The sequence below is a fragment of the Dermacentor silvarum genome, chromosome 1 (genome assembly GCF_013339745.2).
Source record: "Dermacentor silvarum isolate Dsil-2018 chromosome 1, BIME_Dsil_1.4, whole genome shotgun sequence".
NCBI lineage: Eukaryota > Metazoa > Arthropoda > Arachnida > Ixodida > Ixodidae > Dermacentor > Dermacentor silvarum.
In genome coordinates, this window is record NC_051154.1 from 145494068 (window position 1) to 145521261 (window position 27194).

At 43.2% G+C, this 27194-nt stretch overlaps 1 protein-coding gene across 1 annotated transcript in view; it reads right to left on the reverse strand.

Annotated features, from left to right (window-relative positions):
- LOC119436199 (meckelin) overlaps nt 1-27194 on the reverse strand; it is a 61147-nt gene that overhangs the window by 27187 nt on the left and 6766 nt on the right. Inside the window, exons 2-16 of the mRNA XM_037702979.2 lie at nt 13418-13506; nt 10560-10659; nt 10335-10419; nt 10186-10252; nt 7712-7792; nt 6181-6243; nt 5908-6044; nt 4218-4323; nt 4039-4125; nt 3850-3912; nt 3488-3545; nt 3297-3386; nt 2583-2721; nt 2101-2209; nt 1149-1205 (exon numbers count right to left, since the gene is read on the reverse strand). Coding sequence (XP_037558907.1) covers nt 1149-1205; nt 2101-2209; nt 2583-2721; nt 3297-3386; nt 3488-3545; nt 3850-3912; nt 4039-4125; nt 4218-4323; nt 5908-6044; nt 6181-6243; nt 7712-7792; nt 10186-10252; nt 10335-10419; nt 10560-10659; nt 13418-13506 — 1331 coding nt within the window. The remainder of the gene's footprint in view (nt 1-1148; nt 1206-2100; nt 2210-2582; nt 2722-3296; nt 3387-3487; nt 3546-3849; nt 3913-4038; nt 4126-4217; nt 4324-5907; nt 6045-6180; nt 6244-7711; nt 7793-10185; nt 10253-10334; nt 10420-10559; nt 10660-13417; nt 13507-27194) is intronic.

Below are 27194 nucleotides of genomic sequence, written 5' to 3' on the forward strand. Positions count from 1 at the left end.
AGAGCCCAGAGTTGTCAAAACACAACAAAACATATTCTTCAAATAAGGCAGTTACATACACGCGTGCACACTTCGGCTAGACACATAACAATACAATTCAGATGGGTATTAACAAAACACTGGAAAATAATTAACGACAAGCACTAAGAGTCCAACACGTAAAGTACAGAATGAATAGGAACACAAAGTGTCCAATCGTATCCATCCGTGCTGGTCTTGAGCCGGACGATCTCGGCGTAGCTCGAGGCAAATCTCGAAGAAGGAACTTCTTCCGGAAATGCAGACACTCGATGAACTCGTCGGTTAGCTTGCCGGGAAATACCCTTCTTCCGCAGACGCTCGGTCTTCACGTCACATTTCTTCACCGGCGCGGTCTGATCCCCCTTCCGATTCCCGCACGGCGTTTTTATTGCTTTCACCGTCGCTTTTGGAACCTTCAATCGGAGTTGTGACCTCGTAGCATGAACAAAGCCCGGGAATCTTCTAGACGTTTCTCGCGTTTTCGACCGCGGCCGTCGGAGCGTCGTCGAGGAGGATGGTGACTCATCCGTAGGCGCAAGCCGGGTTGTCGTCCTCTCGCTCTCTCTCTGCTCGCTGGATGAGAGGATGTTTCGACGCGCTCTCTCTCTCGTTACCGTCGCCTTCGCGTATCTTGCTTTTGTTTATAGACTCCGTTGATCGCGTCGGCTGTCTGTGGCGTATGCGCTCTCTCCCTCTGTCGAAGCTGCCGCGGGGCGGGCTTGTTCCTTGCTGGTTTTAGTGACGCGTGGCGCACGCTTAGATTATGAGCTCTTTTGTGACAGGCTGCTAAGCACGAGATCGCGGGATCGAATCCCGGCCACGGCGGCCGCATTTCGACGTGGGCGAAATGCCGAACACACCAATGTACTTAGATTTAGGTGCACGTTAAAGAACCCCAGGTGGTCCAAATTAATCCGGAGTCCCCCACTACGGCGTGCCTCATAATCAGATATTGGTTTTGACACGTAAAACCCCATATTTTAATTTTATACATTTTAAATATTGTTTTCCTTTCACTACCCCTCGCCTTCCTTCATTAATTCCTTCATCCTCCCATTCATATGGCAGTAGACGAACATGAGTGCGAAAGGGAATGGAAATGACAGCAGAAAGACAGAAAAACTTACCGGCATATCTTGCGCCGCCTGGTTGAAGTCTGACGAATACGTGATTGAGAACGAAAGCTAAGAGAAAGGAGAAATAGTGTGAATGTATCTTGCGTCATCTCATTACACTCCAGTGATAATAGGAATGAAACATAAACCATCTGCAAAAAAACTGCTGACACGCAGACTACTGCTAAACATTCAATTTTCGCATCACTTGTGGTCCACAACTGTCACCTGTACGGAGATTGCTTCCGATAGCAGTATCTCAGTACATTTAAGCGAAATTCAGTTCTGCTATATGAATACCGATTAAACAACTCAAGGGACAATTCTTTATAAGAGATCAGTTTAAAAGTAGCAACTAGTTTTGCATCGTTATAAAGCGTATCATTACTGCACAGGAAGACTCAGGAAGGATTCTTTTTTTTTTTTGTTCCTGTCTATATTATTACCACAAAATAATCCCACTAAGTTTAGGCCATTGGTAAAGTTTGTTGACGCTGTTGTAATCAGAATGCAGACTGGTGTGTCTGCATTGGTGGTTACGAAACCATATGCGTGTCTTTTAAAAAGGGAAGCGTGGAGCGCATTGACGACTCCATAGGTGATAAAGGTGACGAAAAAGGAGTAGCATGACTGGTTTTATATCGCAGGCGCTGAACATGCGGTACCACGCGCCCGCCCACTGTATACTATGTGCCCCAACGCACTCGCGAATGTGTCGGAGGGGGAAAGCCGCACATACAAAGGAACGGATGCTTTCACAAGAGGCATTAGCTCCAATTGTGCCCAGTTTCTTCTACGTTTGTCATCGTCCGCAATGCGGTATACGTACTGCCCTCTTAGCGAGAGCACTTTGAAAGCACTTCTGAGTGTTCCTGTTTGCCTGGCGGAAAGCTCTGCAAGTTCATTTGGGAAGCTTGCTCCTGCGTGGTCTTCCATGCATGAGGATCGGGCTTCCGACACTCACAGGCAATTTGGCGTTCTGCTCGTAGGCATCCCTCGAGGCTTCGGCGTAACCGATGGTAATAAGAGGAGGGTGTATGGAGCCGGGCTTTCCTTTTTTGTGGAGCGTGATGCTGCACAAAAAATAAAGAAGGAGAAATACGGGATGACGTACTCCACGTGGTCTCTAGCATACAGGCAACGCATTGGCCCCTTAACAAATTTGTACAAGGCTGCCTAATATTGACCAAAAGGTTTTGGACGAAACTATAGTTTGTCTAAACAACTATATTTTAGCGGAACCAGGCGGAACAGTGGCAAAGGTAAGCGATGACTAGCGATAGGGCGCTGCAACACCATTGCGCAGCACATCTTGTGGATACTTTATTTGAACAAACTGTCCCGGAACACTGCGTGCGTTGCAGCAGGCATATTGACAATGTTTCTCTATTTAATAAAAACCCAGAAGGGCGAAGTTGCCCCACTTCGTGTAAAGCCTGTACTCACTGCAAGTTGATTTTTTCGGCATAGCGTAAAAACTTGGCCTTGGGCCGTCCGCTTCGGGAGGCGCTGTCGCTGTCCTTTCCAGTGATGGGATCAACCAAGAAGAACCGCCTGACCAATTGCCAAGATAATGCGCCGTCCTCTGAAAACACACAATGGGGACAATCATGACGTGCGAAGTCATAAGGCCAACCCTGAAAGAAGGTCAAGTGATACGGGTATTTGTATGTCGCACATTGGAAACTAGCGCTACCCACACGTTTGTGTATGCATTTTCTTGCGTATGAAAATGGGATCCACCCATCGTGTTGGCTTAGCAGGTATGGCATTGCGCTGTTAAGCACGAGGTCACGGAATCAAATCCCGGCTGCGGCGGTCGCATTTCGATGTGGGCGCAATGCAAGATCGCCCGTGTACCGTGCATTGTGTGCACGTTAAAGAACCCCAGGTGGTTAAAATTAATCCGGAGTCACCCACTATACGGTGCGCCTCATAATCAGATCGTGGTTTTGGCACGTAAAACCCCCGAATTTAATTTTTAATAATGGGATCCTGAATTTTGCGGAGGCGACAAATACGTTCTCTTCTGATCAACATGGTAATAACAGCGCAGCACACAAACGACACAGCGTCTGTATCGCCCGTCTCACTTTGCCCGCCTTTTACACTGTTGAGTAAACTAGCCCAACGTCTTGCACTTATTTTCTTGTGACTTACCACTGTGCCTTCTTGAGTTCTTTTCCAAGTTCTCAATCTTCACCGGAACTGGATAAATTTTCTTCACACCATTATGGCTGCTCTCTAAGACTGAAAAAAGAAAATTATTCATCACATCGTGAACATCTTATCAATATGAGATTATAGTAAGAGGTAAGTAAGCTGAAAAGACTTGAAATTACATTACTCACAAATGTCATAGAACACTAGGTGCGATTCATCCCACAGGTCTCTAATTGGCTTTTGGCACTAAAGTAAAGGTACAATAGCACCCTGTTAGCCCTTCTTGTTCAGTTCGCCAAACCCCAACAAAAAGTCAAGTCGTGTGTAGAATTCTCCCGGAACCCCAAAAAAATAATAATGAAATGCAAACAAATATTTCTTCGCTGTTGCGATTCATTGCGTAAATACAAGCACAGCAGCGACTCGTAATAAAGTCAGCTATGTTATCGCCTGGTAAAGATAGTGCTTTAACAGCCAATAAGAAACGCTTGTTACCTTCTCGAGTTTCATAATAGGCCTCAAGAAGAAAAAAAAATGGAACCTCGCTTACCTCTTCAGCAAATGTGGTTCCAAATCGAAGTGCATCCTTATTCGCCAGGGACGTACCGCAGAGCTAGGCACAATATGAACAGCTCATAATCTTACAGCAATCTTAGATAATGATAATGCAACAAAAGTATGGCTGTATTACCCCCTACGGTCTCTATTGGGATCCCAAAATGCGGAAGCAAGCACTTACGCTGAGCTCCCTTATCTTCAATGGCCCTATGGAAATAAGCGTTCCTTCAAGGCTATACTTGGCAACGATAAAGTGGAGGTAAGAAGACTGAAAGTAGAGAGGACGGAACAGGCATGTATCTTCATTAGGCAGTATACGCTGCATGAAATACACCGGACTAGTGTCAACAAATTTCTTACGTTCTTCCAATGTTTTATAGTGAACTGGTTTGGAACGTCGGTCCTTGAAATAACGAGGTTGGCATCGTCATCCAAATAAAACAGCCATGGCAAGCCCCGCTGGTTACTGCGCATACGAATAGCAGGCATAGGTGAACATTTTATGGCCGCCAATACCTAAGCCGCGAGCTCGGTGAACACTGGCGCTCATATTCGCGATACACTTGGCCTCTGTATATATTAAAAATTGCGTTCAGAGTTGTGGACGCTGAGATGCAGCCATATCAAAAGCGGCTGAGCTAACGAGGCTTTTGCGTTGAAATACAGCTCGTGACTGACAGGCATGACTTGGACGTGCTTGCCTGATGCCCGCCCTAAAGCTTTCAAAGTGCTGAACAGATTTCCATCGAGACAAAATGCATAGCGAGCGCTTTAGCACCGATTGTGTTCTTATGAGTGGGTCCCATAGTTGGTGGTTTGTCGGTACGCTCTCTGAGTAAATTTCATCCATGTAAAATTACGAGAAAATCGAGTCAAAATCAGGAGTGCTACTTTCCAGTGCGTGGCCAACAATATAAAGGACAATAGAAAAGGCTAACACAATCCAATAGCTTTATAAAGCTCCACCTTTCTAATATGTTCACGAGTATATACGAGCTGATATGCAACAAAGTTAGAAGACGAATATTCGCTTTCCAACTCTGGCATGTAGCATATCGGCGCTGTCAGAACGGCGACACTATAGGAGCTCTTCGGAGGTTCCTAACGGGTTCAGGGATACGTTAACCGTGTCTCCCCTTGAGCAATGAGTCCCCCATTGTTCGCTTATTCCCGTCTTCGGCCAAATCACACTTGGCTACTTCCGCGGTCAACGAGATAATCCAAACTTACAGCGAGTATTCATCCTCCGGCGTTTTCTCAAAAATAGAAAATCATACCAAAACAAAAAAGTAGGCCACGTCTCCTGAGGTGCGCCATATCTCACAACTTTACGGTATGCCTAGGCGCTTGACCCGCCGTGGTTGCTTAGTGGCTATGGTGTTGGGCTGCTAAGCACGAGGTCGCGGGATCGCGGGATCGTATCCCGAATACGGCAGTCGCATTTCGTTGGGGGCGAAATGCGAAAACGCTCGTGTACTTAGATTTAGGCGCACGTTAAAGAACCCCAGGTGGTACAAATTATTTTCCGGAGTCCCCCACTACGGCCTGCCTCATAATCAGATCATGGTTTTGGCACGTAAAGCCCCATAATTTAATTTTTTACGAGCTTGCTAGTCATCACTAACATTTTTGGGCGTTCAACTGATGCTGAATGACACTCATCGCACCTTAAATTCCTTGTGCATGCATTAAGGCACTAAAAACAAGAGTCCGTCAGCCACAACAAACTTTGTTACTGGAAGAAACCAATAGCGTCTTCGTGAAACGAAAGTTTATTGCTTGGTGAAACATAAGGTCAAGGACTGCAAGAACAAGAATGACATTTGGACCAAACAAAGCGAAGAAAAGAAGTTTTAACGAGGCTAATGAGAAGATAAGAAGAAGCGCGTTATTACGTAATACAGGGAACATGTCATGAACCACGTCATGCAAGAGCCCTGTCATGCAAGTATATAATAATAATCGCAATAACTTTACAGCTCCGCAACTAAGATATCAAATATCTACCATAAAACAGGGTGGACGTTTAGCATTCAGTTCAACATTTCACCTTTGTTTTGTGCGTCCCGAAGACGGTTCGCTCAGTGAAAGAAATTTGTCACAGATGGCGCTTTCCGAGCTTCGACGATACAAGGTGAGAACACAAAGGTTGGCAAGAGCCTCACATGCACTTTCGTTGTCATGTTCCTGAAACAGTGAGGAATATTCAAAATGGCAATCAGTCCGTCTCTGCGTTGCGCTGCTAGCCCTATCGCTGGCAGTCCTCGTAATATTCGCCGCAAGGATTAGGCGCATGCTTCGTGCACTCAAATGACATGCTTACCTTGCAGTTGTAGAGTGATGGCAAAAGGAGGCTCCGAAGTGCTTCTGATGAAATGCTAGCACCCTGACAATGAAAACGATGTAATTAGCTTCATTTTTTTAACCAAGGGCGCTATAACGTAAAATGATTCCAAACTGTTTTGATACCAAACTCCTGACACCAAATTTACGTAACCACCGACGCAAACATCGGGCGGTGACCCACAGCGTTGTCTGAACATCCCAATCAAATACTCTCCTCGTTTATAGGAGGTCACCTCTGTTCGCTTTCAAAACCAATAACATTGTCTACATTCAGCGGTTTTTCTTATATAATTGACTGACAAGAGGCGAGGAGCACGCTCTAGTGGAGAAGGTTTCAATGGGGCCGAGCCAGCACAGTGAAAATAGATAACCACATGAAGAGGGTGGTGCCGACTTCTCCGATTGGTTCGCTTCGCCTTAGCTTGCAGTGGCTGGTCGAAAATCACGGCGGCGTGCAACGGAAGGATAAGAATGCCTCTAAAACGGATCCTCAGCAAGGAAGAGTTGGCAGAGCGATGTCGTATGCATGCCGAAAGGGTTCGATAACGTTTTACTTTCACACAAAAAGGTTTATCATGCGCAAATAAATACATGCTCACCGGCAGGTGCGAGTAGCGAGGGCCTGAGCGATCGGCAGGGAGCCATCTTCTATTCCTTTCGGAACGGGGCAGTCTGTGGCTATTCAGAAAAAGTTTCAGTTTTGTTCGGCATATTAATGCATTTTTTTCGCGTACACGTCACTTTGACGTGGTGAGTTTTCGCGGTTTCGTGACGTCGCGTGACAGACAGGCGAAGTGGGCGTAGCCAGAAAACATTGGACCAATAGCAGAGAGCTAATGGTGAAAAGGCGTCGAATCAGGAATGATTCTTTTTTCTTTTGTGCGGTTTAATCATGCAAATATAAGTTGCGTTACTGCTATGTATGTCTTCTTGTTTTTGTTTGACTAAAGTGTGCTATGCTTCTTGCCACTGCTGTATGTACTACACAAAGGTAGCTGCGGGCTCTTGTCAAGCTGCCTCTACAAAGAGCAGCTTTTACCCGCAGCTTTCCTGTCAGTGAACTGATGAAAATAGAGATTATTATTATTATTATTATTATTATTATTATTATTATTATTATTATTATTATTATTATTATTATTATTATTATTATTATTATTATCAGTGTGTACACGTTATATCAGATGGGGAGCTATCGCGGTTTTCGTGACGTCGCGTGACAGACAGGCGAAGTTGGGAGTGGCCCGAAAATGTTTTGACCAATCGTGGAGGCTGATTGCAGAAATTGGCATCAAAACAGTTTGGAATCATTTGACGTTATAGCGCCCCAGAAACGAGTTGAGCAGAATGGACCTATGGAAGCGTGAGGTGCTACAGCAGAACAGCACGTGTGGTACTTCCTAAGGCTCGCAGGCGAGAAACAACTTCCATGCTGATACAGCGGCCAGCAGTCGTGAGCACGATACCAGAATACTTATACGTATAATAATAGCATTGTTCTACTGTACCTGATATTTGACACTGTACAATGAATCAAGGTTGGCGTCCACCTTTTCCGCAGGAATGCAGCTTCCAGCAACATGAATATACTGAAATAAAAAATATTCCAATTCGTTGCGCGACATGCGCCACGCAATTCAGGTTAGGACACACATTCTAGCTCTGCGACCCACAACCGCTGCAAATAATGGGAGCAGGGCAAGAAGGATGAGCTCCCGTCGTTACGCATTCAGAGTCTCCAAAGCAACGGGTCTTGAAAACGCTCAACTGTCGGTCAGGGCTGCTAACTCGATTTGATGGTTTGTTTTTAATGGAATCTTGAGATATAGTATGGAGATAAGAAAAACGTTTTCGCACAAACCACCGAAGATGATTGTCAATGTCAGCGATAGCTTTCATGCGTGACCATGACGGATACCAATGCCATCCGTGAATCGCGAAACCTTATGGGCACGTCAACAGACACACGAAGTGGCAATTTCATTGCCAGCCACAATGACAATTGATATCACGGCACATATTTTCTTTTAATCGCAACGCAGCAGTTGAAACTACGTAAAATCCCCACTATCCATGAAGCGGCCGCGCTCGACGCGGAGCTAGGTTTCTGTTGCTGATTGGGCGCTATTGATTTAATATATTTAAGGCTACATACCCCTTGTGCCACCTTCGGACATCCATTACGGGGGATTGGCCAAGAATGGGCACATACCGATATCGCATACGCAGTGCCGAAGTTCGGGCACCTACCCAGTGACCCATATTGTCTGCTCGGCAAGACAGCACATATCTATAGTGGCCCCAGCTGACTCAGCTCCCGTAAACGGCCAGAAACATACAAACCGCAAAGAGCCAAAGAAAGCTGTCGCGTTAAAGGGACTGACAACCGATTTTTATGGACCCAGTTTCTATGGCGCAACGAAAAGCTCACCCTCGGTAGTGTTTACACCCCCCTGCAGCGGTTACTTCCAAAAGTGCGTGAATATTTTGTAAGCAAAATGTTTCGATCTGAGCAGCCTATAAGAAAATAAGAGTCCCTCCTCTAGCAACGCCGAGAAGTGATAGCGATGCCGATAACCCACCTCGCAAATTGTGAAAGCCGCCCATCGTCCTGCTTTCACTGGAGGGAGTGCAACTGTGGTTAACCACCTATATTGTCACCTTTCCAACCACTTTTAAAGGTAAATAGACTGGTAGAATAAGTTTGCGTTGTTGCACAGACCTTTCTTATAGTTGTACCACGTTTTTTTTTCCAAAGTACGTGCCTACGTCATGGCTGGCTGGCCCCCGCGGTTGTTATTCAGTCGATGTACGAGCCAAGTCATCAAAAACGAAGGCGAAAGCAGCGCCACTTTTCTACTCACTACAAACGAAGGCTTATGTGCACATTGTAAGTTAGAAAAAACTTATAATAGAAAGGGAATGTTGCTGCATTTCAAAATTAATAAAAAGACCAGGAACAGCGTACACTAGTAGAAGGTCGACCATGTGGTAGGTCTCATAAGTACGTTCATGTTTTTGCCGCATGGGGCGCCAAAGGTCATTTTTCGCGACTTTTAGTGAAGAATTAAAAATATAAATTCAGGTTTAAGGAGAAAAGCAGGGCCCGTTCTAGCTAATACGATAGACGATCTTCTTTCCATCAGCGGGGCTATCTCAATTCATGTTCTGAGCGGTTGTCTGTCCCTTTAAGATAGCTTCCACGGATTTGGAGATTTATCTATCCGGCTGTATTCTGTGCATCATATATACACACAACTGTATCGGTATGTGTAAAAGCGGTCGAGGCCTCCTCAGGCACCCTTTGGCCTTCGCCAATAGCTCTCCGTGGACGCTGTCTTAGCAAGGTAGACGAATGAACTTGAAACATATACGCAAGAAAAGGTTGAAGAGTTGAGACAAATATTCATTCCGATGACTGTATGAAACAGGCAATGGAAAACGAGAAATCATAGCATATCAAGAGCAAGCATTTATTTGACGCTGATTGTTAGCCTGGAAGCAAATTTTGACCTCTGCTCTCAATACAAGTATGTGAGCAAATGTTGTGCGTCATTGCGCTAAGTTAACGCGCCCATGCAAACACAGAGTCGTCTGTACAACTTCTCTGCCCTTTGTTCAGATGGACTAGCTGCAATGTGATATCGAGGTTCAATGTGATTTTCAACACGCAAGCACGTGACCTCGAGTGGATCGCATCCCCAGAAGTGTGAGTGCATAAAAGGAACGCTCTTAGCATAGTAGCACTAATAAAAGCATGCAATATAACATTTAAGGAAAATAATGGTACTACTCTGCTGATTATGATTTTTTGGTTATTTAACGTCAGGCCAAAAGGCAATGTCAATCGGAATAAAATTCATAGTTTTATAACATTCGCGGAAGAAGCTTTTTGGTGGATTGTGTTCCTCACAGTTTAAATTTCTTAGTTACACTTAAATATTTACAGAAGCACCCTTCCAATCCTTTGAAACTACAGTACCTTGTCAGCTGGGCATGAACAGACGGTGCCATTGGCAACCAAAAATTCCTCTGGGCAGGTCACACACCTGTGTAGAAGAAAAGAAAATTGTCTTCAAGTGGCATACGCAAATGTGCTAGAAATAGCAGAACTGTAACTACGCGCCTTACTTTCGGCTGTCTGTATTAGGCCATGTCCCCGCATTGCACAGGGTGCATGCCAGCCTTCTGACGCCATCACTTCCAGTCACTTCCTCTGAAATATGAGAGGAAACTAAATGTGTACTGGTAAAGAAATGTTTGATCATGGCTCTGCACGCTAACTGGTTCTCAATGTAAAACTGAGCGAGTTGATTGTGTTCTTACAACAGTAAGCATTTGCCAAAGGGATCATACCGTATACTCCGCTAATGCATGGGCTGCAGCTTTCGGTGGTCGGCTGAAAAGGTGAGTTCTCTGCACATGGGACACAGTCCCAGCCGTCTAGTGATGTTACCTGAAACGAAATTATGCATAAACCTTCCGGATGGATGCATGCTCATGCATCCATAAGTTCATGCATGCATAAATGGCACCGATACACGTCACCAGCATGACAAAACAGCGAGGCGTGGCCTTTTACAGGACATCACGAAAGCGACACACGAAAGAAAGAAGAAAAAAAATGGCGCTGCAGTCAAAGACGCGGCGGGCAGATCGGTATACAAGAACTTTCCAGCTAATTCCATGAACTATACGTTCCCTTCTAGTCATTTATTCCGAGATTCAGAGCAGTTCTGACACGCGACAGGAAATGTAGAAGGGTTGGCATTGCATGGTTTCGGTACTAACAACGTCATCCTACATTCTCCCCCAGAGCAACTTGCACTGAGTGTTGCACTATACGCGTGGCCACCAAGACCACGCGGAAACCGAGAGTACAGACCAGGAGTCTTCACACGTTATGGTAATTCGATAATATACACAAGACACTGTACGGTGCACTAGAAACGTCTGGTAAGGTGACAATGTTATTACAGTACCATGCACAACGTCGACGAAGACCTTCAGAATCGTGCAGACGGCAACGTTGTTTAAGGCACTGTAGCCTACCGTGTCAACATATTTTCCATTTGCTGCCTTCTCGCAACGCCGTTCTGAGAGTTGGTTCGAATGATGCAGCAACGATATGCGCACGAAGGACCTAAGCGTGCCAAGAAAACCACTTAACAAAAAGAATACTGCTGCGAGCTACAGAAAATGCCCCCACGAAGGGCGAGTCACCTCGTGTGTTTAGAAACTACTTCACCGCTGACAGACGACATTTACGGGAGCCGCGGAGTGATATTTCCGCACCAGAAAACGGCGAGGCGCACAGATCGAGTGGCACCAGAAAAAGTGTACGTTGAGAATGCCAACGTTGACGTCGTAGCGACGACGGCACTGCCCGCCGCTATAGAATGGTGGCTGTCGCTGTGTCCTTGCAGACATCATATAATCTGGGCGACTACCACACCAGTATCTGGAATTAAACCACAAACTTACGCAGCAGCACGGATAAGAGCTGTACGAATGTGTCTGTATCCCTATGTTGCCTTGTTATTTGTGCCGTTTCCAATCTAAATACCATGTACCAACCAGCCCAACGTATGGCTGGAGTCATACGTCGGCCACCTGAGGCCCCAACCTATCGGGAACTGCTCAAGCCCCCCTTGGTATAGCGTTACTAGAATCGCAGCTGTCACTACACTTGGCACATAATGGGATGCTTTTACACAGAACCTTGTCAGTCACGCATGAACCAAATGCAATATTTAAGACTGGTTAATTCACGGGGTTTAACGTGGCAAAACAACAATGTAGTGTAGGGCTGCGGATCAATTTTGACCGCCTGGGGTTCTTTAACATGCAGCTGAATCTGAGTATACGAGCGTATTTGCATTTCGCCCCCATCGAAATAGGGCGGGGAGTCGAACCCGCGACCTCGTGCTCAGCAGCAGAACGCCATTGCAACGGGAACAAAAATATACTTTACAATTTCAACGAAGCAATGAATGTTTGACAAATCACAGGCATGTAATTAGTTACTGGAAAGTTTGCGCAGCTTATTACGCACTAGAAAACATTGAGAGGGTGTTTTAATATTACTCCCGTAAAAAAAAGCCAACAGCCACTATATGTATACATGACAGCTAGGACGGAGCTCTGCTTACAGCACCATTCCTACTTTGAGTCTGGAAGCACTCGTGACCAGTATTACCAACTAAATATGAGAAAACCCGTAAGCTGAGCCTTCATAAACCGCCAACACCAGCAGTTATAGGCTCCCGAGACTACCCGCTGAATGAACGCTGCGATCGGAAATATATTCCGCGTGTAAATTTTATTGCGCCTGCATAGGATACAACGAAAGCAGGGACACTGAAAAAAAAAAGGCTAGCTTTCTTTTCGTACAGAAACCAATAAACGATGCATAATAAATCTTAGTAAACGTTTCTTCTTTTTTTTTTTTTTTTTGTACGACTAGCGAACAAGGGCCATATATTACCTCGTGCTCTGCAAAATGTGGTGCTTTGCAATAGCGCCACTTCGCTCGCTTTGTGTCGTTTGGCACTTGCAGAAACCAGTCCGCAAGCGTATACTGCTGTATAGCATTCTTTTCCCGAATTACGCGTGCATTTCAATGCGGTCACTTCTCAAGCTAAGATTCTCACAGGGTGTGCTCTTGAATATTGGCAAGCTAAAGCAGTCCTACTCTGAACTCTCTGAAATGTAAACACTGCTGGAGCTCTCATTCGGTGAATGCACGCATCATATAATGTTAAACAAGATATCAAATAACGATTACGATAATTACCCCTCATCTCAAAAAAGGCGCGGTTATACAGTTTGCCACATCTGTAGCACTCAAGATCAGCCTCCACCAAGACCACAAGATCAGAAAAAGAAGACCACTACCCCCGAAAGTACATTTCTTCCCTATATACAAGCGCCAAAAAGAGAAAGAAAAAATATGCTAAATTTAGCAAATACCGCTAAGCTGGCATCGCTGTTCATCACATCAGTGCACGAGCACTGTACACATTTCAATAATGAACAACTGCCCAACGCAAAAAATAAAGGAATGAACTAAATGAATGGCTTGGGAATAAATGGTCATCGAGTACGCCAATACAGTATTGCATACTCTCACATCTGCACTAAGCTCAAACATAATGTGCATGTCATGCTTTCTGACTGTACTGGTGAAATCTCTCAACAAGAAGGATACTTGCATGTTCAGGAGGGCACGAAGCACACGTCAGTTTTGTGGCACTTTCATGAGAAATGATCTTGTGCTGGTGAATACATTGGCACGACGAACCTGTAAGCAATGATAAAAGCAATATTAGTCTGACTTTATTGAGGGCTTTGGGAATTTAGGTAGCAGTAAGAACATCTGTTATGCCAATTTTTAAGTGGCATGACGACACAGTATCTTTTTGCAGTTTCGAGAAAAGTTAGCCCCAACAATGCAATGGATCATTTTCTGTATCACAAACTGCTATGACTCAATAAATTTTGCAATCCGATTGCTCCTTCTAATCGCTTGGGTTCTTTACTCTGTGAAATCTTCTTCTTTCTGGGATTTTACGTGCCAAAAGCAGTTCTGATTATGAGGCACACCGTAGTGGAGGGCTCCCGATTAATTTTGACCACCTGGGGTTCTTTAAAAGGGTTGCGACACCAAATTTTGAGGGTATAAAAGGCCTGCTGTAGGCTTCCTCTGTATGAAGGGACACTCAACATGAAGTGTTGGACACAGCAAACTTTTAAAATATATTTTAATTCACTTCCAAAGAGTGCCTAAATGATCGTTCTCGCGATCGAGACCCATCGCTAGCGCGATTAACATCGACGTCACTGTGTTGGAAGCGTAACGCGTTTTAGTGACGTCATACCACATTAGAGTGATGTACAATGAGCGGTGAGCCACAGCACGGGGCAAGCCTCGAGAGCCTCGAGTCTAGAGTGCAGTATAAGCTGCATCGGACGCAGACGCAGAGTCGTAATCAGAGCTGGCGCAGCTAGCGATGGCAACTGTCGGCGTGGGTTTGTTTGCCTGCGCTGGTACAAAACGTGTGTGCGAGAGCAGACGATGCAGCAGTGAGTGCGTCACAGCCTTGTGGGCCCACGTGACCAAGCTTCCTAGCCAGTGACGTCACTGTCCAACTCGGCGCCGAGAAACCGAAACCGAAAATGGTGCACATAAATAATGCGATATTAAATTATTTACCGAGAATATATGAACCTTCCAGCGTGTATCATGCTTTCTGGAGCAATAAGAAACGTTTGAAACAAACAACGCACAAGCCACAAATTTGATGTCTCAGCCCCTTTAACGCGCATTACAACGCAAGCACACGGGCGTTTTTACATTTCGCCTCTATCGAAATGCGGCCGCCACGGCCGGGATTCAATCCCGCGATCTCGTTCTAAGCAGCGCAAGTCTCTGTGAAATCAAACATAACATTGCACAACATATTCAGAACTTTAGTCGACTCCAAATTTTGTTTACAAGGTTAGATGATTGGACAAGGACAGGACGAAGACAGAGGGGCCGACCCACAGAGCTGTGTGTCTTCCCCACTTCCTTCGTCAGTGATATTTTGTTTCCAAGTCATGATGGCTAATAAATGTCGAAAACCTTCGTTACGGTGCGGATAAGCCTTTCGTGCGTACGCGCAGACGTCGGTACTTTCGCAGGTAACTGCAGAAGCATTAAGTCACGAGTCATGGTTACGATAAAAAAAGAACTGCACCGAAACAGATCGCCCCAACGGGTACTCAACCGCTGAAACAGGCATCCTCTCAAAGCACCAAAGACTCTTTACCACCTGATGACCATATTTTCACTAGCAACATGTCATCGTAAGAACTCGTCACCTACTAAAGAACTAAAGCGCGGGCAGATATATATATCTGCCCGCGCTTTAGAGCCGAGAGGCAAGTGATGTGCGCAGGGCTAGATAGAACAGACAGTCGTCGACTATCAGAACAAAAAGTTTTAAGCCATTTAAGCTCTCTAAATGCTATTGTTGTGCTTCTGTTTGTGAGTATATTTGTGCAAAAGCTATTCTGTATTACTGGTCATGTTTTGTTCCCCCCTACGTAGTGCCTTTATGGCGATGTAGGTAGTCTGTAAATAAATAAATAAATAAATAAATAAATAAATAAATAAATAAATAAATAAATAAATAAATAAATAAATAAATAAATAAATAAATAAATAAATAAATAAATAAATAAATAAATAAATTAATTTCTCCCAGAGGAACTCCGAGCAGAAAGCTATATGTTTGCGCTACTAAAGTTCCTGAAGTCTACAAATCTGCATGATATACTTTACGAACGACGCATGCTAGCGCTGTATAGACTTCACAGATTGGACAGTCGCCGACTATCAGAACAAAATATTCCAGGAGAATGGTCACAAAAGACATCTACACTCGCTTCTTACGCGCTGTCTTGTTTTCTACGGCCTGCAGGCCTGCGTGATTGATTGCGATGGTCACCTTTGATTTGTGTGCGCCATTTGGGCCCCACCTACTTTTCCTCTCATTTCTCCTTATGATATACCCTTCCCCCGTGCAGGGTAGCAAAACAAATTTATATTTATGGTCAACCCCCCTGTTTTTTCTTGCCTCCAATTTATTTCGCTCGATGTCATGCGCCATTCAAGAACTCGCCATCATACAGACTCTGAATGCAGCTCCCCAGACATACAAACCCAGGGACATGCATAATTCAGTGAGACTACAGCGACTATGATAATTAATAGAAAGCTTTAGAACCAGCGTATTCACAATGTAATAACCGTTGAAAACGCAACAAGGGTAACATAAAATTAAATATTCATTGCACTGTTAAGTTTAATTCACAGTTTATTTATTGTTTCATTTTCTGTCGTCCGTGTTGTTTTCGCGATGTCTTCAAATTACGAACCTGAACCCATAATCGACGTAAGCCGCATTCGGATTCATTATCGTGCTTCGAGAGCGGTGAACAGGTATTTTGGGCCAAAGAGTGTCATTGTTGCACACCGCGGCAGGGGCGTAGCCAGAGGCGGGGGGGGGGGGGGGGGGGCTGATGGGCCCCCCTCCCCCCCCCTCCAAAAAAAAAAATTTTTTTTCGTGCTGGCATGCACCACCGACCAAAACAACCACCAGCGCCGGGAATCATTCTGGATTTTGTCTACAATGTCTTTTTCACGCTCGAAAAGACATTTCGGCACGAACATTGCGAACTCGGGCTGGATTTCGTGGTACCGCCCTTGTACCTGGAGTCATATAGCGCAAGGAGCCCCATCCGAGACCAAACTTTCAAGGGCTTTTCGATAGCGAGAAGGCGCGTTGCTGCATCTCTCAGAGGCCGCGGAGTCTGGATTTCAATTCCGAAACTTTATGGGTATAAAGTTCTTATAAACTTTTGACGCGAAAAGTGCACTGAAAATTGCTAAAACGTGCTTCAGATTTTCAATTCTGGAACGTTATTGGTTTAATGTTCCTATAAACGTGGGCCAACATGTGCGCACTGGAGCCCTCGTGTCCAATCCGTTCCAGAAATGGAAGCACGCGCTCGCAATCTTCCACACACACGAAAATACTAAATATCACCGTGACTGTCAGCTGGCAGCTGAAAATTTTCTCCAAACATTTTCAGGAAGCACGCCCAATCTGATCGATAAGCTGGACCAGGGCAGGCAAAATAAAATAAGGGAAAACAGAAGAAAGTTAACGGCATATTATTGAGGCAGTTGTTTTTTGTGGGCGACAAAGTCTGGCTCTCCGTGGCCATAGGGACAGTGGTCCTGTGGATTTAAGCAAAGCCCCCGCTGAAAATACTGGTATTTTCACAGCGCTTCGTCGCATGCGAGCTGATTGTGGAAATACATATCTGAAGAACCATTTGGAAAGTGCTTCGTATTTAAGCCCAGATGTACAAAACCAAATAGTGGAAATTTGTGGTGAAATTATCAAAGAAAACCTAGATGCAAAAGTAAACGCTGCATGCAGGCTGCTTCTCCATACTTGCTGACGAAACGACGGATATTGCTGGAATCGAACAGCCTACTGTTTGTGCAAGATACCTAAACAAGGATGCCAACGACATCGAAGGAGTGTTTTTAGGTTTTAGCACCGGAATAGATGCCCTCTCATTGCGACTGCAGGTTCTATGTAAATGTGTACAAACTGCTGCAGATTCTAGTCACCCTTCCAGTGACCACTGCCAGCGCAGAGAGAATATTTTTAACATGAGATTACTAAAAAACTATTTGCGCTCTACAATGTCTGAGGAACGCATGGTTAGGCTGGCGCTTCTATACGCCCACAGAGACGTCAGCATCAACGTGTCCGAAGTCATTTACCGCTTCGCTAAACTTCCCCGCCGAGTGAAGTTTGTCCTTTAGATAGCTAAGCAGCAAAAATCAATGCAAGTAAAAAGCTCTGTTTCTTCAGGTCCATAAACTCGTAATTATGAAAACGTATGACTGTTCACTAGCTTTTAAAACCGCAGAAATTTCCGCCGTTTATCATGACCATCATGATCAAAATTATCATGCGAATACGAAAATTACGAGGACATCAATAATCAATTTTGACCGACCTTGCTCATTGAAAGCCCGGCCCCGTGGCGTTTCCCAACAAACACACTTTAACATTGGGTAGTACAACTTGACGCATCATCTGTGGCTTTCGTTTGGCCTTTTCTTTCCTTTTTAGCTACCTGCTTTTACTTATTTTTTCAACCGAAACAATACCCTTCTTTAATTTTTGGTGCGAAATATTTGTTGCCGCTCTGCAGGCAGTTAAAATGCACATTTTCGTACTGATTTCTGCACCTTCCTCTATTATTCTACCGATATGGTGCTGTCGCGACCGCCGCATGGCCCAAGTACATATCACGATTTCTGCGATCCTAGTATTGTTCTTGCCTGGATCGTCTGTCTTTCTATGCGTAAAGTTTACTATCTGTGACTGCGTAACATGTTTATTTGTCTTGTTTGACGCATTATATACAGTGACGTTTGCTTAAATACGCAGATTTATTGGAGACTTAGACGTATTAACAAAAGAACTCATTAACAAACTGGACGCAGTTCAAAGGAAGGCACTAAGATGTATTTACAATAAATATAAGTTAACAGACTCACCCACGGAATTGCTAAAACAGGCCGGTATTCTTACCTTACAAAACCGAGCAAAGCTCGCGCGGTTTAATATGATGTACCAACTTATTCATAACGAAATAAAAATAGACAGCTCAAAATACTTATCCATAACACAAACACGACCCACCCGACATAAACACACTCTAACATTAAACGAACACCCAATTCATACGGAAAGTCATAAGCATTCCTTTTTTTCCTTTAATGACGCGTGAATGGAACAAGCTGGGCCCTACCATTACAAACAGCGCAACCTTATCTGCTTTTTTAACATTAGTCGCAAACAAATTGCATGCTTCACAATTCTGACCTACATATGTTACCATTCATTTCTGTGCCATTTTATTCTAGTTTATTGTATATATAATTCCTATTTATTTATAGATTATCACCTCTTGTGTAAACCTAATATTAATACCTTGTACTTTGTCATAGCTGAGTTCCATTGTTTATTTATGCTAACTTTTACCTCTTTACCTGTTGTTTATTATAAAGTTTTTTGCCTTGTATTATTCTGTTATTACTGCCTACCATTCTTTACCGCTTATAATTGTTATCCTATTTCATTACCTCTTGCTATTCCTAAGCATATGCAATGTATATGTCGTAATTTATGCTACGATTTCGTTCACCTTTGACAATTGTCTCCCTTTTTTTACTCTCGTTCATTTTTAATACGATTTATTTGCTTTATTATTTCTGCCAACCTTGCTGTTTGTCTTTGCTAGTTGTCAATGTATTGTATGTAAACTAAATATTGTATTAATTGTTATCGTTATATTGTAAGACAACTATGTACATGCCCTTCTGTTATGATCCCTGATGGGATCGACAGTATTAATAAATAAATAAATAAATAAATAAATAAATAAATAAATAAATAAATAAATAAATAAATAAATAATAAATAAATTGTTGCGAGGTTTTGTGCACACAAGCAGTGAACTTTGTTTCCAGCGACACTATTTTACCCTTTATCAAGCTGTATCTTCGCATTTGTATATTCGATTCTATCTTCGAATTTCTAATATATATTTTGCAGAACTCCTGCTTTTTATATGTACTCGCTGTTGCAACTATAATCACGGTGTAATTACAATACACGACCGGTAACAGCTGCTCCTGCGCAATCTATTGCAACGAAGGACAGCGTCATTGAGGTTTCTCCCTGGCCGTTCCATATGTACAAAATGTAAACAAGGTTCTTGAATGACAAAGATTCATCAAAATATTTCTCTTCAACTTGTTCATTTCATGACCTTTAGGTTTTTCATATCAGCTGCATGCACTGCTTTGCTGGTTTCGAAGTCATATTTATTTATTTTTATTTGAACATACTGCTAGCCTCACATTTGAGGCTGTTGCAGGAAAGGGGCAGGGTACATATTCAAGAGAACACGGTTTAGATAGGCGCGGACATAGATAAGTTTAAGTGAACAGGGAAGTAAATATGCACTCTATATTCATTACACAAATGCTATAAAACGAGGGGGAAAAGTAGTAAACGCCGTGTTGGAAGGTTAGTACAAAAAGGAAGAACGAAGAAAGAAAATGTAGTCATGAACAGCAAAAAATATATATATACATATATATACACACTTATATACACACACATATATACACATACACACCCACATATATATCAGGGCAGAAAACAAGACACTGCGAAGTGATTCAAAATGCCATTGTACGACACAGCGCGCCTACGTGCATATAGTAGCTAGAAAGCATTGTTTGTTAACTTGGTGATAAAGGTTTGCAGTGATGTGCAGGTGACAACGTCATCAGGCAACAGATTCCATTCACGGATTGCCTGTGGAAAAAATGAGTATCTGAATGTGTCGTTGTGAAATCTGTATTCTGTTAAGTGCTTGGTGTGTTTTGTTCGAGAACTACGTGTATCTGTCTGCTGTAAGTAGTCACTCGCATTGATTTTCATACTACCATTAAGAAGAAGAAAAAGAAACTTAAGACGAAGTAGTCGGGCTCGGTTTTGTATAGTGGGAAGCTCAGCTTGCCTTAATAGTTCTGTAGGGGAGTCAAGATGGCGATACTTATTGAAAATAAATCTAATCGTTTTCCTTTGTACGCTCTCCAATTTTGCTATGTACAGTTTACGGAAGGGAAACCAACATACTATTCCATAATCCAGTATAGAGCGAACTAGTGACAGGTATGCTAAGCGTTTAGTATCTATGGATGCGGATCTAAGCGACCGTTTTAACGAGTATAGAACTGCCAGTGCTTTATTAACAACATATGTTACCTGCTTGCCCCATTTAAGATCTGATGAAATTATGACGCCTAAATATTTATAGTCTTCTACTTTCTTCAACATCTGTCCTTGTAAATAATACGGGTAGTTCATGGGCGCTCTTTTATTCGTTACTGTCATACAAACTGTTTTTTCTGTGTTGATCACCATCTGCCACGTTTGGCACCATTGTGTTATATTGTCAAGTGCACTGTTTAAAGTTATCTGGTCTTCACGACAGGTTATTTCCTTGTAGATAACGCAGTCATCTGCAAACATTCTTACTGTGGCGTTAGTATTAATGTGTAAATCATTGATAAAAAGAAGAAAGAGTATAGGAGCTAAAACGGCACCTTGTGGGACGCCAGATAGCACATCGCCGCAATCAGAAGAGTAGTCTTTGAAACATACATATTGACGTCGACCTGCAAGATAGCTTTTTATCCACTTGGTGACGTTGTTGTCACCCAGATAGTGGATACGTTTCTGAAGTAATTTAGGATGGGAAACCCGATCGAATGCTTTGGATAGGTCTAGGAATATCATATCGGTTTGACTGCATTTGTCCATTGTAAGCGCTAAGTCGTGGATTGTCTCAATCAGTTGAGTTGTCGTAGATAATCCTTTTCTAAAGCCATGCTGATTAGGGACAATTAAATTATTTTTTTCTACAAATGATACAATATGTTTTAGGATTATATGTTCGAGGATATTGCCGGCCGTACAAGTGAGTGAGATTCGACGGTAATTTGCTGTGCTGGTAGTGTCACCGGATTTATGTATCGGGATAACCTTAGCAGTTTTCCATTTCACCGGAACCTCGCCCATTTGCAATGATTTTACAAAAATAATCAGCAAGAACTTTGACATCCATTCCGCGTAGCGCATTAAAAATTCATTTGGTATGTTGTCAGGCCCACAAGATTTTTTTTGGTCTCTTTCAAGTAAGAGGGAAAAAATTCCCGATTCGGTTAAGATTAAGTCATCTAGTTTTGCTGTGTTGCTCGGAAGAGGTTTGAGGTTGGGTTGTTTACCGTTGTCTTGTGTAAATACTGAAATAAAGTATTCATTTAACTCTGAAGCCTTTGCCATAGCTTCAGTTGGTGATGGATTACTGGTCTGACGTGACTTTGAATTAAGGTATCGCCAAAACTTAGACGGAGATGTTTTGATAAAATTACTTAAGGTGACATTCATGTATTCATATTTTGCCTTTTTTACGGCTGACTTTAGTGCCAGGGAGTGTTCGCGTATTTTAGTAGTGTAGCCTGGTATGGGTAGTTTATTTCTCAGTTTCCTTAATCTGGCAAGCTTTCGTTTTAGCTGTATTATGTTTCTTGTTATCCAAGGGTTTGTCTTACGTACTGGTTTGATCTTTGTGGGAATATATTTTGATAAGCAGTGCTGAATGATTGTTTCAAATGTCGACCATAATCCATCTACTGAAACTGTAGGATCATTTGAGAACGATCTAAAAGTTGAGTAAGAGCAATCTAGATAATCAAGAACGCTGACGTCGTCGGCATTCGCCCAGTCGAAAATTCGTGTACACCCTCTTTGGGAAGGCGGAGGTGCGCCTAACAGTAACAGTCATATAGTCCTAAAGTTCGTGTGATATTTTCTTTACTTAATAAATAGACAAAAAAACGTGGAAGCATTGATATAAGTTGTTTCTGCCACAATTTATGGGGCATACGAATATATTCTGTCATGAACAAAATACATAATTTACTTGACAGTGCGTAGCGTTCAATAATTCGTTTGCAGCATCTAATATACAATGGCATTGGCAATGCAGTTATTATTCATGCATTTGATCCCTCGACAAATTCTATAAGGAGGAGGCGGCGCTGCAACGTGAGCCCCCCGAACAAAATGTCTGGCTACGCCACTGCACCGCGGGTATTGATTATAACGTCCAAGCCCATTTGGCGCATATTTTTTGTTAACATAAGAACATTTCATGCGACGAATTTCTTCACTTTATTCTCAGATGTGTGGGTGCCGCTCAGTGATTGGTAATACTGCTATTTTAGGATGATATAAGTACGTGGTTACCCGCTTAATCGTAGAGGCTGAGCATCTCGACACACTTAATTGGTGAAGCATGCATAAGCAAGCCATCGATAACGCTATCTACTAAAGAGCTTGAGTTCCTGCGTGTAAAGCGTTATGGTAACAAGTGTCTGTAGCGGAGTTGCGGAGTGGGGCCCTGCATTCCAAACCGCCTCCATTCCGGAGAGTGGAAATCCCCGTAATTCCACTCCTTTCAACTCCTCGCAATAGTGAGAGTTGAGCCATTCCCATTCCTGAAGTGGCTGAGCTGGCCCATTCCATTCCTCCAATTCCAGTAAATGAAACCCTTTCTCTATAATTTTTTACTACTTGCACTTGTGTGCGTAGCGACAAAAACAACATATTTTTGAAGTCTTGGCAACTTAGCGAATAATGATACGTGCTGTTTTTTTTTTTTTCCTCAAGAACAAACACGTGCGCTTTGTGGCCTCTCATATCTGCAGGGCGTTCTTGCCTGTAATCTCTCTAAATATTAATCATTCTAGTGAACCAAAGCATAAAATAATCTCACAGCTTGTCCACCGTATTGGGTTAATGTAATTGTTTAAGGAAAAAGCAGTCAAGAAAAATTAAGATGGTAGTTTTCAAGGAGAATGCTGCTGTCGCAATAAATGAGTACATAGCCGAAGGAATCGCTGAGATCTGCTGGCTTTTTTTTTTTTTTTCAGATTTACTGCCGTATTAACGGGCACCATTTTCCAGTACAGCTTTCCGAGAGCCTGTTATCGCGACTTCTGAATACTCGACAGTATGCGAAAAAGATGGCGCGTTTTCAGAATCACCGTGGACTTGTGCAGGGTGCAACCGATTGCGTGGCCGTTCTTTGTCTGCATCCCTTTGTCGTTGGTCAAGCATGCTCTTGCTAAACCGAATAATCCTCCTCAACTGAATGTAAAGGAATTCACTAAAACTAATGAGTCAATTAGCTTAGCTCCTTAACTAAAAGTTAAGGAGTTTACTATGACTAAAACATCCTGCCTTTAAATGCACTTCAACGTTGTAACGAAAAAAGATTTCCGGGTCATGACAAGTAGAGAATATGTAGAATTCCGCGTTGTTTATAACTGCGGCAGAGGCAGTCACATATATAGGTAGATACTGAAACAGCCGTATTGAGTAAAAATTTAGAAATGTAATAAATTGACCAAGTCTAATTTAGTCAAACTGCCACATTTTAGCGGTTTTGTAGTCTCGCTTAAAATCAACACTTAGCACTCTGGCACTAAGTGTTGGCCATGTCATTCCAACTCCCCCATTCCGGAACTCGCGCTCCCATTCTATTCCCATTCCATCTGCCAGACTGGTGCCATCGTTCCATTACCATTCCATTTCGGGTGTTTGAAAATGTAGAATGATTCCGGAATCATTCCAACTTAAGTTGCCACTTCGCAACTATGGTGTGTCTATTAATACTGTTTTCTGGCTAGCTAGGCTTCCTTCTTTTTTCTTCTTTTTTTCTAGAACGTGTCGCTTCCATGCGATTTGTATTCCGGTGCACGAGAAGTGTATTCTAGTATGACTCAGTTTTTAAAATAGAGATTGTTGTTGGAAGTAGCGCTATGTGTGTGTATCCCATGTGCCTTATTTTGTCCCAGTGACTTCTCTGTGCTACACCCACTCTTCCCTATAGACTGATCTCTCAGAATCGTGATTTCTAGCTTTATTGCGCAGTTGCAAGGTTAGAAACTTTCCTATCCATTCTTTTTGTTAATTTTCTGATATCTTGCATTTTTTGCAAAAACAGTGAGGACCTAAAAGAAAAATAAGCCTACCTCCTGTAATTTAGCTTCTTTTGAATGCACCAAACTTCATTCAAATCGCTTCAACTGTCGCCGAATTAAGACATTTTTGCGTTTCACATGTATTTGAACAGGTGCGGAGGTCCTATAGTGACGCTCGACGATTACGGGCGGATTAATTATTTCAAAACGCGACGCACATGTTTAGCTGGCATCGGCTTCATAGTGACGTATGTATATCCTATCCGTATGCATACGAAGCAATCACATTCAACATTCAAGCGGCAGCGTTAAGTGCATCCAAACACGAAGATTCGCACAGCCGCGCGGCTTTGACGCTCACTTGACACCATCGCACGCAGGCAGCCTAGACGGGATGCAAAATTTTCGAAAATTTTGAGCAGGAGGGAAGAAAAAAAACGTTTTCTTTTTGTTTTTTAAACGGAATTCAGGAAATTTTGATAAAATTGAGAGTCCAGTAAGAATAGCTTATAATTATTATTCCTGCAATAAAAAATCATTCTTCTTAAAACACATGCGATAATTACGCAGAGAATGTGAAGCCAATGGAATGAACACCTTGTTGTCTTCTACGAAAGATTGCTAATTAAATTGTTTGCAATTAAAATCCCTTAATGCGAAAATTCACAGAAACCACAACGAGGTTCTATCACAACTTAACGAAGTGAAAGAAATTCAATTGAATTTAGAAAAGCAAATAACTGATATTATTGATCGTCTCATCACCGTCGAAAAAAAATGGCTGTTTCAGAAGGTTATTGTGCTGGAGCCTTTACTCCGATTTAGTATCAACTGCTGTGCGCACCGGAACTACTGCCATTAATCAACGCTTACACAAGTTTGAAGACCGATCCCGGCGCGAAAACTTAATCTTTTATAGGTTGGATGACAAACAATCCGAGTCGTGGGCTGAGTCAGAAGTAATCTTGCGCAATCTACTGACGTCAACGCTTGAACTTCAGCTCACGGATGAAGCGATTTCTCGTGCTCACGGGTTAGGGAAATATCTGCCAAATAAACGCCGCCCCATTATCGCCAGGGTTTCGAACTTTAAGATAAAGGATTCAATTTTCACGGCTAGACCGAAACTAAAGGCAGCCGGCATCAGTGTTACGGAGGATTATTGCATTTCCACTCGTACATCTCGGAAAAAGTTGTCCGAATTCGGGAAGGATAACAGTAAACACTACTCCGTTAAATACAATAAGCTTTATATCAGCAATAAATGTTATGTGTACGTGTCGTCCAAAGATAGTTTTTGCGAAGTTGATGTTCATGTGGTTCCATCCTTTCACAACCGTGAAAGCGCCTCCCGTGGTCATAGTTCCTCTCCGTCATAACAATCACCAAAAACCATTCCTTCTTCTGGCGAAATTTCACTTCTTTTTTCGAACATACGTAGCGTTGTCAACAAGCGTGATGATCTATCATCATTTATTGACAAGTGAAAAGCTGATGTCATCATACTAACGGAAACCTGGGGCGCTATAACGTAAAATGATTCCAAACTGTTTTGATTCCAATTTCTTCAATAAGCCTCCACGATTGGTCGAAACATTTTCGGGCCACTCCCAACTTCGCCTGTCGGTCACGCGACGCCACGAAAACCGAGATAGCTCTCCATATCATATAACGTGTACACACTGATTATGCATGATTAAACCGCACAAAAGAAAGCTAATCATTCCTGATTCGACGCCTTTTCACCATTAGCCCTCTGCTATTGGTCCAATGTTTTCTGGCTACGCCCACTTCGCCTGTCTGTCATGTGACCTCACAAAACCGCGAAAACTCACCACGTCAAAGTGACGTGTACGCGAAAAAAATGCAGTAATATGCCGAACAAATCTGAAAATTTTTCTGAATAGCCACAGACTGCCCCGTTCCGAAAGGAATAGAAGATGGCTGCCCACCGATCGCTCAGGCCCTCGCTACTCGCACCTGCCGGTGAGCATGCATTTATTTGCGCATGATAATCCTTTTTGCGTGGCAGTAAAACGTTATCGAGCCCTTTGGGCATGCATACGACATCGCTTTGCCAACTCTTCCTTGCTGAGGATCCGTTTTAGTGGCATTCTTATCCTTCCGTTGCACGCCGCCGCGATTTTCGACCAGCCACCGCTAGCTAAGCAAGGGGAAGTGGACCAATCGGAGAACCCGGCACCACCCTCTTCATGCGGTTATCTATTTTCACTGTGCTGGCTCCGCCCAATCGAAACCCTCTCCACTATAGCGTGCTCCTCGCCTCTTGTCAGCCAATTAGATAAGAAAAACCGCTGAGTGTAGACAATGTTATTGGTTTTGAAAGCGAACAAACGTGACCTCCTATAAACGAGGAGAGTGTTTGATTGGGTTGTTCAGACAACGCTGCGGGTCACCGCCCGATGCTTGCGTCGGTGGTTACGTAAATTTGACGTCAGGAGTTTGGAATCAAAACAGTTTGGAATCATTTTACGTTATAGCGCCCCTGGTTATCTTCAAAGATATGCAACGCTGAAATATTTGAATGTGAAAAGGATTTCAATTTATACCGATGTGACCGCAGTGATAGAGCAGGAGGTAGCGTCCTAATCGCTGTGTCTGATAACTTTCACTCCTTTCACATTATTATCTTTAGCACTTTAGTATTCGCATCAGTCACCGCGACATGAGCTTTTGTGCCTGTTACCGGTCACCAACCGCACCTTCATCTTTTTGTTCTGAGCTTTATGACGTATTGGGAAACCTATTGGGAAATGTGCCGAAAAGTG